Genomic DNA, 19,577 nt, shown 5'->3' with positions numbered 1-19,577 from the left:
TTATTATGATTTTTCTAATAAAATTATATTATTTTTAAAATTAAAATATTTCTCTAGAAGAAATTTTATGATGAACTAAAAATAAATGGCTTAATACATAATTTGACCCCTAAACTATACCATTTTATTCTCTGCGACCTCTAAACTAATTTCGTTTTCTTTTGGACCTCTTAACTCTTTTTTTTGTTCTATTTAACCCCTCACACGGAATGTGCAAACCACGCGCGATGACGTGGATAAAATTGCTGACATGGCTTTTCTGACATGGGGTTAAATAGAATAAAAAAAATAGTTAAAGAGATTCAATGGAACACTAAAATAGTTTAGAGGTTATAGGGAATAAAAGGGTAAGGTTTATGGGTCAAAAATATATTAAGCCTAAATATATTTTTTTAATTTAAAATAAAAAGTGATATACTTTACATATTATTTGAAAAAATCATCTAAGGCTTTAAAAGTCATGAAATTTAGCGTGTTTTTCAATTTTAACACAAATTTTAAAAATTCAGAATTGATTTGAAAGTTTGAAATTGCAAAAAATTAAAAGCTGGCGTATTAAAATTGGAAATTCATGAAACACACTAAAAATTATAATATTTTAAAAAAATTAGTCTTTTTTTAATATTATCACAGTATAGTAAATTTATATATTTTATAATATCGTTAAAAATAGACAAACTTCATTTATCATTATTGAAATGTAAACAAATATTTACATGTACAAGAAGTTATATTATGTAATTATTTAACTAAATTTCAATATTATTTTATTTTTCTAGAAGATTAAATGGATAAAAATTAAATAATTGTATTTTGGAGAAGGTTAAATGGGTAAAAATTAAAAGTTTGAAGGTGTAATAGGAAAATAAAATAAATTCAGGGGTCAAATAGAACAAAATAGTGTAGTTCGTGTGTTCAATAGAATAATTTATGCTTTTTAATTATCCTTCACGCGCTTCAAAACGTTTGAAAACACGCGCTTTTGCCACGTTGGAGGAAAAAGGTCAGATCGGCAAAAAAGTTGCAGTTGACGGGTTAAATAGAACAAAAAATAAAGTTAACAGGTCCAATAGAATATCAAATTAGTTTAAGAGTCTCAGAGAATAAAAGTGTATAGTTTAGGGGTTAAATGATGTATTAACCCAAAAATAAATGAATAAATAAATAATACATACAAGATTATATATTTGAAGAATCGAGCATGAACCATGCAAAGAATTCATTTTTCTTTCTATTAATTAAAAAATGTAATTAATAATGGCATGTTACTTATTTAATAATATCATATGCAAGCAAAAAAAGAATAAAATAAAATGAGTAAGATATAAATATGGTAAAAGATTCTCTGCTATTTGCTCAATTATAAGTTGGATTTTGCTTCCATGTTTCTGAGCTCTGACTTGGTCAAAGGCTGAGAATTTGGGGGTTTAAGAGTTGCTGATGTATATCATCATCTCCATCACCATAATGCCAGGCCTAGAGATACGTACTCACTACTAGTTAAATTTCTTACAAAATGTAAAAACAGTTACAGCACAGCACAAATTGTAGAAATAATTATGAAAAAACTTCTATAGAAAAGAAAGAGTTTAAATGAAAACCTTGCATTCTCTTCCGGCAAGAATCCGTGAAATAAGACGAATATAACTGGATAAAATTATTGTTCCAAAATAAATAGAGTGAAAAAGGAAGAATTTATAATAGTGATATTCATATATGGCTGTGGAAATTAATTTGTATAGTATTAATTAATAATTGTATTTTTATAGGCAAACAATGCACGCAATTCTTAGTTATAAAGTTCTTGAATTAGTCTTGTTCCTGTATTTCCAAGCTTTTAATTTTAAACATCATTTTCTCCCTTTCACATTCAAGAACCCAATATTAATTAATATATATATTTGCAAACAAAATCACAACTGAGTTATAATTCTTTCGTGATCTTTCAAAATTTATAATACTCCCTCCGTCCCAATAGAGTTGTCCACTTTACTTTTTTTATACAGTTTAAGAAAAACAATTATTATTTATGTATTTTTTAAGAAAAACAATTATTATTTATGTATTTTGTAAAAAAATTCTTACTTTTCTTGTCATACCTCTATTTAATATAGGGTCTACTTGCAATTTATTTTCAATTTATTTATTAGTGAATTTTAAATAGGGATAATATAGGAAAATTAAATGTAATAGTTAGTTATTTTTTGAAAGTGGACAATAGTTATGGGACAAAAAAATTTCACAAAGTAGACAACACTATTTAAAATTTTTAAAAAAATTATCATGGTTTAAATTTTAGTTAATTTATGCTAATATACGCACTAACCAAATTTAGAGGCAGTAGAGGAATTGAATCCAATTGCCTGATCATCGACATAAACTTACTAATATTTGAAACGGTCATGAAATTGTGAAAAAATGTAATTCGTAAATATTAATGTCTATTTATAACAATATTTTTCTATTAACAATATTTATATAATTACTTCAATTTTTTATAAATTATTAATTTATATTAATTACTGTCAAAGTGTAATTTTTTTATTTTACGAAATGGAATGGAGTTTTGAAATTATAATAGTGTATCTTCTCAAAAGAAAACTTATAATAATGTAAAAAACAATTTATTTGTAAATATATATATATATTTTTTATAAGCCAATCCGGTTTTTAAGGCTTCGCCCTAATTAATCCGGATCTGACCCGCGTCGCGCACCTGACATGGTGGGTGAGTCTGTCAGTGGGAATTTTTTGCATTTACAAAGACTCGAACCCGAGACCTTGCTTAAGCGATAGCAAGCCGCTTACCACTTGGATCAACTCCCATTCGTGGTAAATATATATTTTTGTTGATGTATATGTCTAGCTATCGCATTCAGTTTGAGTTTGACCCGGTGCCAGCCAGCATCAACTCGCTCTCTACCCCACTCTGGAGAGGATCTTCTTAGTGGCAAACATTAGTTTGTTGAGTGTTAGCTATAGCTCCTCTCTTTTTTTTTTTTCCTTTTTCCTACAGACACAGACCTATTTTAAATAACCTTCCCGGCCCCTTCTTTCTTTCTTTCTTTTCTTCTTTCCCTCTGCAAAACCCTAATCTTTACGCTGAATAATAGAAACAAGAAAGAAGAAGAAGAAGCAAGAAAAGTTCCCACTTCTACTTATAATATCATTACTCTCTTTTTGTTTTCTTTGCTTTCATTTCTAGCCATCATTTGTAATCAAGATCTGTGAGCAGTTTTTTTTTTTCCTTTTGTTTTTCTCTCTTTTACGCAGAAACTTTTGTTGATTTAATTAATACTTTGTTGATGAATATAGACACATGATCAGTCTTGGTTTTGGTTGATGAGTGGTTCTTCATAATTGCTGTTTCGATCAAATTCTGCAACTTGGCAACTATCACCATCTCATCAAGATCTTCGGTTTGATTCTCTTTTCTCTCTCTGATCTCTTTTTTCATAACCTTGATTACTAGATATGGATTCTGGTAATAGTGGTAGTTTGCAATCTTCAAGTGGTGATGAAGAGCATGATTCATCAAGACCACCAGAGTCATCGTTTTCTGCTTTCTTGAACAATTCTTCCCACTTTGGTGTTCCATTAAACCCACAATCTTTTCTGCCTCACCACCACCACCCCTACCACCACCATCAACAGCAGCAGCTACACCACCAAACCCCCACTTTATTTGATCCTTCATCAAATCTTTTCCATAATTTCTCTCAATCACCTTCACCAAACCTAAATCTCCACTCTTCCCTCATCAATCTCGACGCCGTTAGATCAGAATCAGCACCACCTCCACTATCAAGCGGCCGATCGTCAATCTTGGGTGTTCAAGGAACAAATCCGGCTACTATCAATCAACTTCCTTCTCATTCCGATCAGAACCATGTCGCATCAAGAAATCCCAAGAAACGAACAAGGGCATCAAGAAGAGCACCCACTACAGTTCTCACTACAGACACGTCAAATTTTCGAGCAATGGTGCAAGAATTTACTGGGATTCCAGCTCCGCCATTCTCAGGCTCGCCATATTCAAAGAGGCTCGATCTTTTTGGTTCAGCTATGACTCGGTCTAGCCATTTAGAACAAATTGGTTCGCTTTTTCCTCTACGTCCATCAGCTCAAAAAGTTCCGCATCAACAATCCCCATTTTCATTCTCTTCTTCTCCTTCTCCATTAATCCAAAATAATCCAGTAGACGCTACTACTACTGCAACAACCGCCGCCAACAATAATCCTACTACTTTCATTAACCCTAGTTCTTTCAATAACTACCAACTCCCTTCTGACCTAAGCCAATTATCCAAGCAACCTCAAAACATTCTAAACATGCAAAACCAAATGCTTTCATTTCAGTCCCTTTTTCAGCCTCCTTCCAAAGGAAACTTACCGTTATTACCGTCTCTTCATGATGAACTAGGAATGAGCCATGGACGAGTTAGTGCAAACTTGAGTGAGATACCGAGTCATAGTGTAACAAATACACCAGAAGGTAATAATAGATGTAAATTGAACTATTCAGGTTCGACATCCGATCATCATTTTCTCCATCAAGATAACGGTTTAGAGAATGTTCCTCCGAGAAGTGAAGGTGCTGTTGATTCTTGGATTTGTCCTTCAGAATAGAAAACTTCAAGGAGATTAAAAAGGGCTATGTAGTAATATTTCATCAAGAAGTATAGACGAGGGTTTTTGCTTGCAACTATAACCAATTAACCCATGGTTTTGAATTATGATGATCATCTTGATATAGTTAATGACATCTTTCTTTAATTTTTTTCAAGAAATAAACAAGAATTAATATTTTTATTTGTAGATATATGTTCTAGTACTCATTACACATCATTACTCCATTATTCAGTTCTCTATTTCTCTCATAATTAGCAAATTCTTTTTATTTTTTTCATATATTTCTGACAGCAACTGTTCTAGTTTAGTTTATGAAGAGTTGAGAACTGTTCGTTGGGTTTCAAGTATTCTAGTTACTATACCTAAACATTTCTCAAAATAGCTTATAGGTAATTAATGCAAAAACCTCTCTATATATGCAGAATTCCCTTTCTTGCACCTTATCTAGCGCATGAAACCAAATTTAGAAGAAAAAATAAAAATAGAAGGAATCAAGAAGTCGGTGCTGTTGTAATAAATGATCTTGTCTGCTATATATGTAAGATTTGCTGCTCGTAATAAAAAAAAGTGGTCCAAAATTCTTGTTTTTCTTGAACAATAGCCTATAAATTTTGACGTAAGAATTACTGCAATACAAATGAAATAGTGTGTCTTGGTTTGTGACCACAAACTTGGTATTTATCAGTTTCTTGACCTAGTAAATAATACTCCCTCCGTCCCGTTTAAGAAGGGACAAATGAGTTTTTCATATAGATTAAAAAAGTATTAACTATTATAGTGTTTTCTTATTTTACCCCTATTTATGATTGTTTCCCTGTTTTTTAAGAAAACGGTTGGTGCCTTTGAAGTGTGTGCGGGCGTGCCAGAGGTTGGACCTCAAATTGAAAATTAAAAATTTATCAAGCGACTGTGATTGATTTTCAAAGGACGTAAAAAATCTAAACGGTTCGTAAAGAAAAACTCTTGAAGAACTTTAAAAATAAGAACAAACTTCTGCAATTAAAATCTAAAATTCAACACTGTAAATGAAACTACTGCTGAAATAATGTTTAAAAAACAAAAGATTGAAATTGCGAAAGCTGTAAATTACAGAGGATTGCATAAAATAAAAGCTTTTGGTTGTGATAATCTCCTGAGAGTATTGAGTTTTTGTTGAATTTGGCTGGGGGTTCAAATCGTCGTCTTCTTCTCCCTTTTATAGCGTTTGTAGAAACTGCCTGATGATAACTGCCTCTTTAACTGCCCACGTCTTCACAGCGCTTCCCACTTCTAAAAACTGCTCCTGAAAAATCGCTTTACAAAAAGCACGTGACTTCCTGGACCTTGGCCAATTGAGCTTCTGGACTTCTTCTTCTAACGGGCTTTTGGCCTTTTGATTCTGAAATTCTCTTTTCCTCCAAGATCAGGTCAAGGTCAAAAACAAAACCTTTGAGAAATCTCTTGGAAATATGAAAATCAAATGAATTAACTTCTCAAATCTCTTGCAATTAACTTCTGACAGTCAAATCTCTTAGAATTAACTTCTGACCGTCAAATCTCTTGGAATTAACTTTTGACCGTCAAATCTCTTGGAATTAATTTCTGACCGTCAAATCTCTTGGAATTTAACTTTTATAGTCGAATCTCTTGGAAATCTCTTGGAAAAGTCAAATCTCTTAAATCTCTTGGAATTAACTTCTGACAGTCAAATCTCTTAGAATTAACTTCTGACCGTCAAATCTCTTGGAATTAACTTTTGACCGTCAAATCTCTTGGAATTAATTTCTGACCGTCAAATCTCTTGGAATTTAACTTTTATAGTCGAATCTCTTGGAAATCTCTTGAAAAAATCAAATTTCTTAGAAATCTCTTGAAAAAGTCAAATCTCTTAAATCTCTTGGAATTAACTTCTCCACGTAGCTTTTTGTATCTTTTTAATAGAATATGGGCTTTATGGCCTTCGGGCCATATTTTTAATTTTGGCGTAAACAATGATAGTGTTGTATTTTGTGTATAGACTAATAGTCATTAATTATGGAAAGAGAAAAGGGAGTAAAAAAAGAAAATTCATATAAATTGGCACAAAAAACACGATATGACCTTTTTAAGTGGGACAAATAAAAATGAGATATGTCCCTTTTTAAATGAGACGGAGGGAGTACGTGTTTGAATTCCAGCAGATGGATCTTGATGAATTAAAGGAACATGTTCTATGTCAACCCTAGATGGTTCTTGATCCCTATGGCATGCATTTCTCTTGAAGGATTTATAAAGATAAGTAGCTTGGATAATCAATTTTGCAAGTCTGAACATTTCATTTGGAAATTACGTACTGGACTTCTAAAATATTTAATTTTTAGTCATGATATATACTTTCATGATAGTTCAACATTAATTGCCATGTAAGTAATATTTGGTCTCAACTTTGAAATCAATAAAAACTAGTTGCAAAGAAATTAAGTTTAGCCACTCAATTAAAACAAATAAAAATGTCATGTGATCAAAATAAAATAGAGAAAACAACAAAAATGCCAAAAATTGGCCTCCACTTACACTAATTACCATTTAACTCATTTATTTTACATTCATACCACAAAACACCAAAACTTTACATTCATGCCATCCCAATAAGAAGAAGACATGTGGTCTCTTTTTCTCTTCCCACGTGGTCACCTTTTCTCTCTCATGTGTTCCCTTTCTCTCTTTCTCTCTCCACGTGGTCCCCCTTTTTCTCTCTCATGTGTTTCTCTTTCTCTCTTTCTCTCTCCCTCTTGCCACGTGGTCCCCCTTTTTCATACACACACCAAATACCTAAATAATTCATTTATATAACATAAATTTTAAAAACAATATTAATTTTAATTCTAAAAACTTAAATTTATTAAATTTTAAAAAATACATAAATACACAAATAATATAATTTTTATAAATTATTTAATTTTTATGCCATGTATAATTATATATTATGATGTATCTATCATGTATAAATATATATCATGATGTATCTATAAAATACATTTTAAAAATGTATCTATCATGTATAAAATATGTATCGGAAAATGTATAAATATATAAATGAGCCTATCGAATTAGTCGGTTGATTCAATTAAATCGATAAAAATTAAAGATAAAAATTAAAAAGTTTAATTAATTCGGTTAATTAAACTCCAATTTACTACATATAATTCACTTTCTCGATCAAAAGATTTTGAAAAAGATAAATTAGTAATCAAATATGTATCGATGATGTATCAAATATGTATCGGAGATGTATCAAATATGTATCGGAGATGTATGAAATATGTATCGAAGATGTATCAAATATGTATTGAAGATGTATTTATTTTTTAATCACGAAATCTGAATTATATTTAAAAAAAACAAAGTAATATATTTATATTTTTAAATATAAATTAAATATATAAAACTTTAAAAAATAAAAACAAGCCGATCGAATTAGTCGGTTGATTTAATTAAATCGATAAAAAAATAGAAAAAGGAGTTTGAACGGCCGAATATTTATCAAATATGTATCGGAGATGTATCATATATGTAGAAACGATGTATCAAATATATATCACAAATATATCAGATATATGTAATAATACTTATCATATTACGGGTTACGTGCGTAATACGTAAAGTAATTCTAGTACATTTTATAAGTAATCACCCTCTTCGCTACTTTTAGTTTATTTTAAAGAAATATATTTATTCATAAATAGATAATTAATGTTTTAAAACTTATAAATGTCTTTTATTGATTGTATTCTAAATTAAGCTTGTTTATTTAAAAAGTGTTAGGTGCTGCATGTAATATTTAGTCCGAAGTTTTGAAACTACAACATCTACTTTTTTTTTGTCTCTTTCTTAAATAATCCTCATCTTTACTTTTTTTGAATTTTCTTTGAAAATGGAGCTTATATCTGCTCTATAAATATTTTAATTAAAAAATTAAAAAAGTAATAAAATAAAATAAATATTTAAATTTAAGCAAAATAAAATTTCCACTTGAATCTCCATTACTTCATGTAATATTCAAATGAATTATATAAAACTTAGGAAGCAGACCTAATAAAAATGAAGGACATGAAGATAACTTTACAACTAAATGCGCAATTCACCATTCTAAACTGAATGGTGAATAAGAAGTCACAACTTTACAACCAATGGTAAGAAAGGCCATGTTTGGTTCATGTAATAGATGCGGAATGGAATAACTATTCCGTATAGAATGACAATTCTTTGCTTTGGTTTATAGAATAGGTATTTCAAAGAATTGCTATTCCATGATTTTGTGGAATAAACACTCCTCTCAAAAATTAAAGAATGGCTATTCCATTCCTTGTGGAATAACTATTCTATTCCATGTTATTCTATTCCACGAACCAAACATGGCCAAAGGATAATGGTCAGCTATATTCTAGAAGGAAGAGATGGTGCTAGTGAAAGAAAACTAATTATTATGACATTAAATGTAAACTTTTTGATAAAATGGTATTGTGCGTAAACTTTTTGATAAAATGGTATTATGCGAAAATAAAGTTCATTTTATGACTTTTCTTGTTATTTTCTCAATAAAATATTATAAAAATTCAGTAACTCTCAAAATTAAACACTCCAAGTAGCACATCGATATCTATTTAAGATGTTTACATTTTTAATTTAATATTTTATATTTCGAATTAAATAATTAACAATTAGAAGAGTAATTAGTGGCAAAGATTAAGGGAATCCTTACCTGCCGCAAGCATAAACTAGGAGTTAAATAAAATAAAAAGTACCAATTATTTCCTTATCTTGGATTATGATTTCCTTATTTATGACTTGCTATTTTTTGTTTCCTCTTTTATATATCTATAGAAGATACCCACTAACAGGGTAAAGGTGTTTATATCAATTTATTATAAAATGACTTGAATATCGAATTTTTTATTAAAAAAATGAATATTATTTTTAAATATTAAAATCAAAACAAAAGAATTAGGAAACCAACCCACTCCAAACATGTGCATTGGTTTTTTTTTGTTGCTCACCTAGCTTGAGACCGTCTAATTATATCACTTTAAGACAAACACCTCATTTTCCTAAGAAGATTTCATGACCCAAATCTTAATTATGTTTCCATGCCACTCTCATTTGTTTATTCTGTGATTTAATAGTCCAAAATGTGTCTTTAGATTAATATAAATAAAATAACAGTTGCTATAATTAAGTAGACAATCCCAAGGACACTCAAATAATATAATCGAAAACTCAAAACAAATCAATACATGGATTTTTTTTCAATGAGTCTGTTAACTAATGAAAAGCTCGTCATCCACGTATGCCATGATTTTGTTAAGAATTGATAAAGATAAAGCTATTAATTAAATAAATTGTGTACTGTTTGATGTGGAAAATTAATTTATTTTTAAAAGAATTTATAATAAAGATATGAATAATACATCAATTAATTATACTTTATAAGCTTTCTGAGTTATGTACGTACATCGCATTTTTTTATAATATATGATGTCATGTGTGTGTCATGGGAGAATTATGGTAATGTAGTGTATGTCTTATAATGAGGCGATCAATTGTTAAATCTATTTTAGGGGATTAATTATTTTTACATTTAATACATAAAATAGATGACAGTTTATGACAAAATAATAAAATTAATCATAAAACAAAGTTAATTAATGATGACTACTATACACTATTTTTGATTGGTAATCTTGGATTTTTTTCACATGGTAGATCTTTGGGAGGCTAAAAAAGAATATACAAGTTATAGAATAGAAAAAGGTATGAATATGATCATACAATTATATGAACATGAGTGTACAGTAGTATCAGTAGACAGAAAGAGATAAAGAGATTTTAATCATTTTTTTATGAATGATTTTGATACAACTAAAAAGCTCAATAAAAATCAAACTTTTTGATTTTTTTTGAAATGTATCTAAATCTTTAAAAATTATAAATTTATAATTTGACTAAATCTATCCAATTTTTAAAAAACGATTTGATATTTTTTAAAGAGTATTTTTCCGAACCATATGGTATCTTAATTGACAATTTTCTTTCTTTGCAATTTTAGAATAGGTTCAAATATTCAATTTCTTGCAGGCATAATTAAATAAGTGTTGAAAAAATGGATAGATTTAAGACGAATTTATTAAATTTAGATAGATTATAATTTTTAAAAGGTTTGAATATATTTTTAAAAAGTTGTTTTTTTTTGCCTTTATGATACTATTATACCTTACCAAAATGGAATGATATTAACATACAATTAGAGCTAATGTTGTTATCAACACTCGATGCTTTTTTAACTCTAATAGAGTTGTTATCTAGCGCTTTTTTAACTCTATGGAAAAAATTGAACCTACGATCTAATAGAGTTGTTATCTAGCGCTTATATAATTTGAGTTACAATTCATTGATGAAGTTTTAAAATATTAAATTTATTAATTTATTAATTTTAAATTATATTAAATCAAATCCAACTATGCGGACCCTAGGTATAGCAGCTAGAAATGATAATTAGAGATAGCAAAATGGAAGATGGTAGTAAAAATGGAGGTAGAAGAGTGATAATTTTGTGAAATGGAATGATGGTGGCCCATGCCAGAGAATAATCTGGTTTTTAGCAATCATCATTGTTTCCTTTCATCCATTTTCAGTCATGTGATGAGAGACACTACAATGCTACTCTATGCTTTTTTAACTCTCTCTCACTCATTCTCTATTTCTTAAAGCTCTTTGCCTTTTTCATTCTCTCCCTTCAACAAAACCATATAGTAGTATAAATCAATATTACTATGTGTTTTTCTTCATATAATCTTAATTTAATTGTCACATTCTTAATTAGATCATTAATGATCACAATGTCACTTTTTTATAATGAAATCCACATCCAAAAAGAAAAGGGACAATATTCTTACGAAATATCTTGTTGTGAAACTTATTTACACCATTTTTAACTATTTTTCTTTTATTTCCCACCCTACCTATTTTTTTAATTTATTTACAAAAATACCCACTATATATATAAGTCTTACCTTATTTTATGTTAAACTTTTATATAATCACTCTTTTCTCTCTCTTCTCTCTTCTTTTCTTTTTCTTTTTTCGTTTAAATTTCAGATTGTCTCTTCCAGTTGCTTTTCCGTTCGTCTTTTCCGTTCGCGCTTCCGTTCATCAACTTTCGATGGATTTCTCGTTGTTTACGGTCGTTTTTCCGTTCGTCTCTTCCGTTCGCGCTATGAATTCCTCGACATTGTTTTTAGATTTGTGTAATTTTTAAGGGTTTTTTGTGATGATTTAAACATTTTGTAGATAAATTATTGTAGATCTATAATTTTTTTGTTTATAAAATTATTCTATTATTGCGATCTTTTTTATATATATATATCACGAGCTCTTTCATTTCACTTTCACATGTGAAATCCGAAATATTCCGCCACATCATAAAATATTTGCCTAATTAGCTAATATTTGTCAGACATTAAAATAGTGATAGATTTAAAAAAATTTGAAAGATGATTTTAATATTTTTTTGTCAATAAAAGGTGATTTTAATTGACAACTTTAAAAGGAATGATAATATAAAAAAAATGATGATTTAGTATGCAATTAACCCTTTAATTATTACATTATAATTTTATGAAGGTCAAAATGTAACTTTTCATCGAATTAATACGGAAAATTGAATATACTAAAACAATGGCTAACCAATTGAAAAATTGTTTAGAAACTGTTAGGAAAACAATTCAATGCATATTTTTAACGTTTAATCATAAAAAATATCTCATTTTTTATATTTTTAATCTTAGTTCTCAAAGTCATCAATATCAGGCTATTTTAAATTTTTAATTTCAATTATAATAATTTATTTCAATTGAAGTGAAAAAAAGTAATTAAAAGTACCCTTTATATTTAAAAAATTGACGGTAAAAAGGTAAATTAAAACAATATAAAATTATATTAAAGACATATTTATTTGTTTATTGTAATATAAACAGATGGGTTTAATTAAAAATAACATTAAAAATGAGCTAAATTGCGATTTCAAAAATTGCGATCATAACAGCATGGTTCCTCCCGGCTAAGTGATGCAATGAAAGACGTCATGCTTTCAAATGCCAGAAGATACACGTTGGAAGGAGAATAGAAACTGGGAAAAGAGCGAGAATAAAGGAGGAGGAAGACACGTGTACGTGAAGATGTACAAGCCACGTGGAATGACAGAGGGTACAATTAGTTTTTCTTTTGTTTTAATCAAATGACAATATTACCATAGGTTTACATAATCTATTTCAATCTAGATGTAATTGTTCAGTGCAACAATCTTAATACTCCTTCCGTCCCAATAGAGTTGTCCACTTTGCCTTTATCACACAGTTTAAGAAAAACAATTATTACTTATGGATTTTGTAAAATTTTCCTTATTTTTCTTGTCATACCCCTATTTAATATAGGGTCCACTTACATTTTACTCATTAATTGATTTTAAATAGGGCTAATATAGGAAAATTGAGTGTAAAAGTTAGTTACTTTTTGAAAGTGGACAAGAGTTTTGGGACAAATTTTTTTCTCAAAGTGGACAATTCTATTGGGACGGAGGGAGTATAAATTAGCATACTATCACGGTTTTTTTTGTTGATCAAATATATATGATCACAGTTTTATGTTTATTATTAGTGCAGCCGTTGAGTTACAAGTTGATAAATTTGAAACAGCTTTAGAATTACTAACTTGTTATACTTATACTAGTTATAATTATAACGTTTAAAATAAAATAAAATTAAAGACCTGATATGGAATAAAACATCTATGGCATAATATAAATTGATAACATATTGCTTTATAAATTATAGAAAATTATGAATTATAAAACTGTTGGAATTAAATAAAATCTTGATTTATCAAGAAATTGTAACAATCAAAGCTAAACCATTACAGAAGTCTTAATTAAAAGCATATTCCAAAATTTGATTAAATTTGTCAAGAATTTTATTAGTGAAGTATGAATCAACACCCGATATTTTTTATCGAACTAGAAAATGCACATGCAATAATAAAAAAAATCAAAATATCATTGCAGAAATACATCAAAATAAATAAAAAAATCCATGATATAGAATTATAATTTTTTAGAAAAAACTTGCATATATAAAGAGTCTGTGATAGAAGTTTTAGTTTTAGTGAGAGAGTAGAGACATATAACTGATTCTTCCTAAATAATACAAAAACGCTTGCCAAGTGGCAACTACATAAGTCAAATTTAGAACTAGGCCTAGCTGGGCCCGTAATAGAAACAGTTAGCTCAAACTTGTTGAAAGGCCATTTTTTGACCTCAGCCCATATGCGCTTTTAGTTTGATCCGTTCCAACCTGTCTTTTGGGTTTGTAAACTTTGTAATAGAATATTCGGTCGGTTCATATAATTATTTTTGATATAATAATTAAAAACAGTAATTATATTTTGAAAATAATTAAAAACTTTTGGGTTTTTGGCTTTAGTAGACACATCGGCAGCTGCTCGGTTCTTCAAGCTGAGCTTTGGGGAGCTCTCGATAGAATGGAAGCTGCTTGGAGTCGTGGGTTTCGTCACATCATTTTGGAAATGGATAGTAAACTCGCTGTGGATAGCTTGAACAGTAATGATATCCGAATTAATGCAAATGCCAATATGCTGAGTGCTATCAAAAGCATGTTGAAGAGAGAGTGGAGTGTTTCGATCCATCACATTCATAGGGAAGGAAATCATTGTGCCGATCGTATGGCTAATCTAGGATTCTATCACAGTATTGGCCTATTTCATTATGAGAGCATGCCTTTGGATATTTGCAGATTCCTAGCTGATGACCTCGCCGGAGTTTCCATGCCTCGCATGTGTAGAAGGCCCTAAGTCCTTCTTTTTATTTGCTGGCCTTGACTTTTCGTCTGTAATCAAAAAAAAAAGGCAAGGTTCAGCTAGGGGTGTAAATGAACCGGGCCGTTCGCGAGCAGCTCGGTGTTCGGCTCGATAAGAGCTCGGTTCATGTTCGTTCGTATTCTAAACTAACCGAGCTCGAACTTGATTATATGTTCGTTTAGATAAACGAGCCGAACATGAACATAGTGGTGTTCGGCTCGTTTATGTTCGCGAACAGCTCGAATAAGAGTTCATGAACAAGCTCGTGAACGATCTCGATTAAGAATTCGTAAACAAGTTCATGAACAAGCTCGTATCTAGTTCATGAACAAGCTCGTTTAGAAACTCGATTAGGTGTTCGCGAACTAATTCATATTTAGATTAATTTGTATAATTATGTTTCTAATTTATTCAGCTCATATTCGTGAATGAGTTTGATTAGATTGTTTTTAATCTATTCAGCTCATATTCGTGTTTGTTCGTTTAAAAGTTCGTGTTAGTTCGTTTATCTGCTAAACGAGCGGGCTCACGAACGAACTCGTTTAGTACTTATCGAGTTCGTTCGCGAGCTTGTTCGTGAACGAGCTCGTTTAGTACTTATCGAGCTCGTTTGTGAGCTCGTTCGCGAACTTGTTCGTTTAGCGGCTAAACGAACGAACATGAGCTGAACACGAACCGAACATGAACACTATAAAATTTAAACGAACCGAACATGAACACTCTGTTCAAAATTCGATTGAAAATGAACCGAACATGAACACCTTGTTCGCTAAACGAGCCGAACATGAACACTCCGAAGTTCGGCTCGACTCGGTTCATTTACACCCCTAGGTTCAGCGACTGGTCTCTTTCGGTGACTAAATACTCATAGAAGTAGTTCAGTGATTAGAAAATTTAAAAATATTGTTAGTTTTAATTAGATATGTATTTCTATAATTTAAAAATTAATTATAATGAGAGATATACCTATTCTTTATTTTATATTTTTCGTAATAATTCACTAAACACTCCAAAACCATCATCAGAACACTCAAAAACCACATTAAAATATAAAAATTATGAACATATTGGCTAAAAAAACAATAATTTTTCAACGAGAGGCCGAGAAACTAATTGTGTCACCCTAAGAAAGTTTGAAATAAAAAAAAGAGAAAATAACAAAAAAATTCAAAAAGAGGAAGAAAATAACAAAAATGCTAAGTTTGCTGAAAAATTACATGAGCAGCTAAAAAAGCTAAAAGTTTACATTTAATACCTTTTCAATGAGAATGCAACACATGACACACCCAAAATAAATAAATAAAAGTCAAAAATGCGTCAGAATGGGTCAATAACGCGTTAGAATCGCGTCTGACATGCGTTTGACACGCGCGTCAGTCACGTGTCAGTCACACGTCAGTTTGTCAAAATTATTCACATGTATCATTTATGTATCCGCTATGTATCGGCAATGTATCAGAAACATATTTAATTATCATTTTCTCTTATTTTTAAAACAAATATATATGTATATATATACACACAAACACACATATTATTTATATTTATTATTTATGTGCCTATAAGGTGTATGCGTAGCATATTTTAGATTAATAGAAGAATGTATCACATACTTTTAAAATACATAAATTATGTTATAAAGGAGTATCCATAAAAAATGTTCTTCCTATTACATGTTTGATGTCTTCCTTATTCTTTGTTAATTATATATATATATACACACACACACTCATATTATTTATATGTATCAATAATGTGTCTTTAATGTGTATGCATAACATATTTTAAATTAAAGCTACATCTATCATATACTTTAATTGAAATTCACGCATTAATAACATTTTAATTTGTTACTCGATATAAACATTTTTATAATTTAAGTTTTTTTTGTTGTATTTTTTTAACTCAGTTGCCTAACACTTAAAAATTATGTGTATTTTGTATGTATGTAGAAGATATTTCTAACATATTTTAAGCATTATTTTTTTCGATATATCTATCAAAATATATGGCGTGTATCTGAAATGTATCTAGAACATATATTATATTAAAAAATATGTGTTCTATATATATATATATATCATGTATAAAATTAATATTAGAGATTTATCTAACAAATATAAATAAGAAACATGTCAAAATACGTCTAATAAATTAATATATATTTAAAAATGTATACATTTGAGCTGTTTTCGATATGTATAATTTATATATTAAAGGTGTACCTAACAAATACATCCAAGATACATTTCAGATACGTCATATATACATCTCATTTTTTCAAGGTGTGGCTGAGTAAACAAAGTTCATAAAATGGCCAAGAAAAAAGTGATGCTAAAAAGTTCTAACTATCGCTCAGATAAACATGTCCTTATATCTTCAATTATTGTAAACCATGTACCAACAGTTACTCTACAACTATAATGATTCACTAGTTTAAAAATCAATCGATGTATCGGTAATATATTATTGATGTATATATGATGTATCAGTAATGTATCTACAATGTACCGGTAGTACATCTATTTCTTATCAGGTGATGTATCTATAATGTATTATTGATGTATCCAATATGTATCATTGATGTATCAAAGATGAACTAATAATAATATAATAACGTTATAAAATTTATCACAAACTGAAGTTAATCTTAAAGTTTATAAAAATGCAAACATTTTACAATTTTGTATTTTTCAATTATTTAGAGTTTATTTTTTGTATACTAAAAGATTCAATAATGTTTAATGATAAATAGTTTTATTTTATTCATACATTTTCTTCTTCAATTAGAATTTACACATACTAAGTTATTATAGAATTTATACAAGATACTCAAATGATACACTATTTATACTCATTATATCTCAAAACACACACATAATACATATTAATTATACTTTTAATAATACATCTCAAATATACAAATAATACATATTAAATACAATATTAATGATACATCTCAAAGATATAAAAAATACATATTAAATAAATTTTAAATAAATACATCTCATATACATTAAAAAATAAGTAAATGTAGTTTTAATAATACATCTCAAATCAACAAAATAATACATATTAAATACAAATTTAAATAAATACATCTTCAATACACAAATAAAACATATCAAATATATTTTAATGATACGTCTCAGATATACAAATAATATTTTTTTGGTTTGTTTAGGGTTTGTTTAAAAAACGAATGTTTATTTTCTTTTTTCTTTTTTTGCTGGTCCAATACAGGTCTACGCTTATTTCTGAATCTACAGTTATATCTTAATCATGCATATGTCAAAAACTGTATGACACAATATGTGCAAATATATAAAAAATATGAACATTTTTTTTGTTTTTACATAAAAATTTAGAATTCAAAAACAGTTGTGATACGTCTAAAAAATATCTCAAATACATTCTAAAAAAAGGGTACATTAAACTTCTTATAATTAAGACACTTATTTACTACAAATAAAGTGAAAAAACATAGAATAAAATACACAAAAGTAACACACAAATAATATATATCACCTAATATATACATAATACATCACTAAAATACTGTTAAAATATGTCTCGATATATAAATAATACGTATTATATGTAATTCTAATAATCAAAATAGAGATTCAGTATAAATGAATCTCTATAAACTTGTATTACTCCACGTAAGAACTTCAGCTTAGTATAAATGAATCTGTATGTTAATTTCCTTATATACCTTCCCTTACATGACAATATAAAATAAGTTTAAAAAAATAAAATAAAGAATACAACCAAATTCTGAAAAAGATACTTACTCCTTCAGTCTAGCAATCTTCAACCTTTTAAAATTAATCCATTATACATAAATGATATAAGTCAAATACATGTAATTATCTAAAATACAAAATCAAAACTTCATTGATGCATAAAATATACATTAAAATGACAATTTATATATGTATAGACAAAAAAACATAAAATCTCATTTAAACTCTAAAAATATTAATACATATGAATACATATAGAAAATTTCGTATTAGATACATAAAATATAAATAAATAAATAATGTCAGATTCATATCAAAAATCAAATACAAATGTAATATGTATATATACTTTAACTAAATCAAAATAAAAATAAAACAATATTAAAGATAATGTTGTAGATCTATATTTGAAAAATACATATACAAAATTATAAAAAAAACTTCAAAAATTTAAAATCTCAAAAAACCTAAAACAATGATTAGAAAAATAGGATAAAATAAAATTACCTTCATAGTCCGAGTAGGCTCTACAATCACAACTTGCTTCTTCTACTTCTCAGCAAAAAATTGTAATTTTTTTTGAAACACCAGTTTGTAATGTCTTACCCTTTAACTTAAAATTCGAAACTTGTGCTCTGTCACCAACATCATCAGTTCCACTGTTTTTCACTAATTTACGCTTCATTATCCTAAGTTTGCTAGTTTTTTCTTTCTCAGTATTTGAGGTTGATCTAGTAGAGACAACTATTTTTGCTATTTATAGAAGTGTAATTTTTTTAAATACAGTTACAATAAGAAATAGAGCGAAGGAGATATAAAATCGTGTCTACAAAAATGAAAGAGATAATTAAATTGAGACTGATGATATAGATTAAATGAAATTTTCTATTTAAAGAGCAAAAGGTTTGAAGTGACAGTTATAAAAAATGGAAAAAAAAAAGGAAGAAAAATAAATAAGGTGTCATGATCTCTCTTAAAATGAAATTAACATGACATGTGTAGGACAAGGGATTAAAAAATAAAATCAACATGACATGTGTAAGGCAAAAAAAAATCACGTAAAGTATGTAAAAAATTTCCGTTATGAGCTAAGATAGGTGAAAGAATTAAATAGACTTAGCATTTTTGTTAAAAAAGCCCGCATTTAGCTTATATATGTAATTCTTCCTAAAAATAAAATCAACAAAGAATTTAGGTAAAAACTGATTACCAAGTCAAGCCCACCATCACCATGACCCCTCCATATAACACGTACCCGTAGACTATTCTCACCTCCTCTGTGTTCTCAATTTATCATTCTTGTTCAAACAT

At 28.5% G+C, this 19,577-nt stretch overlaps 1 protein-coding gene across 1 annotated transcript; it reads left to right on the top strand.

The window, feature by feature from the left end:
* Positions 1–2,910: 2,910 nt before the first annotated feature.
* On the top strand, positions 2,911–4,808 carry LOC126668426 (transcription factor MYB120). Its single transcript, XM_050361631.2, has one exon. The coding sequence runs from the start codon at positions 3,475–3,477 to the stop codon at positions 4,627–4,629; it is 1,155 nt and encodes a 384-aa protein (XP_050217588.1). The 5' UTR covers positions 2,911–3,474; the 3' UTR covers positions 4,630–4,808.
* The last annotated feature ends 14,769 nt before the right edge of the window (positions 4,809–19,577 follow it).

The sequence above is a fragment of the Mercurialis annua genome, linkage group LG1-X (assembly GCF_937616625.2).
Source record: "Mercurialis annua linkage group LG1-X, ddMerAnnu1.2, whole genome shotgun sequence".
Taxonomy (NCBI): domain Eukaryota; kingdom Viridiplantae; phylum Streptophyta; class Magnoliopsida; order Malpighiales; family Euphorbiaceae; genus Mercurialis; species Mercurialis annua.
Note: the sequence above shows the minus strand (reverse complement) of the source record. Positions and strands in the feature narration are given on the sequence as shown.

Bases quoted from the DNA above. Each gene is read 5' to 3' on its own strand.
- LOC126668426 (XM_050361631.2), top strand. From the start codon at position 3,475: ATGGATTCTGGTAATAGTGGTAGTTTGCAATCTTCAAGTGGTGATGAA.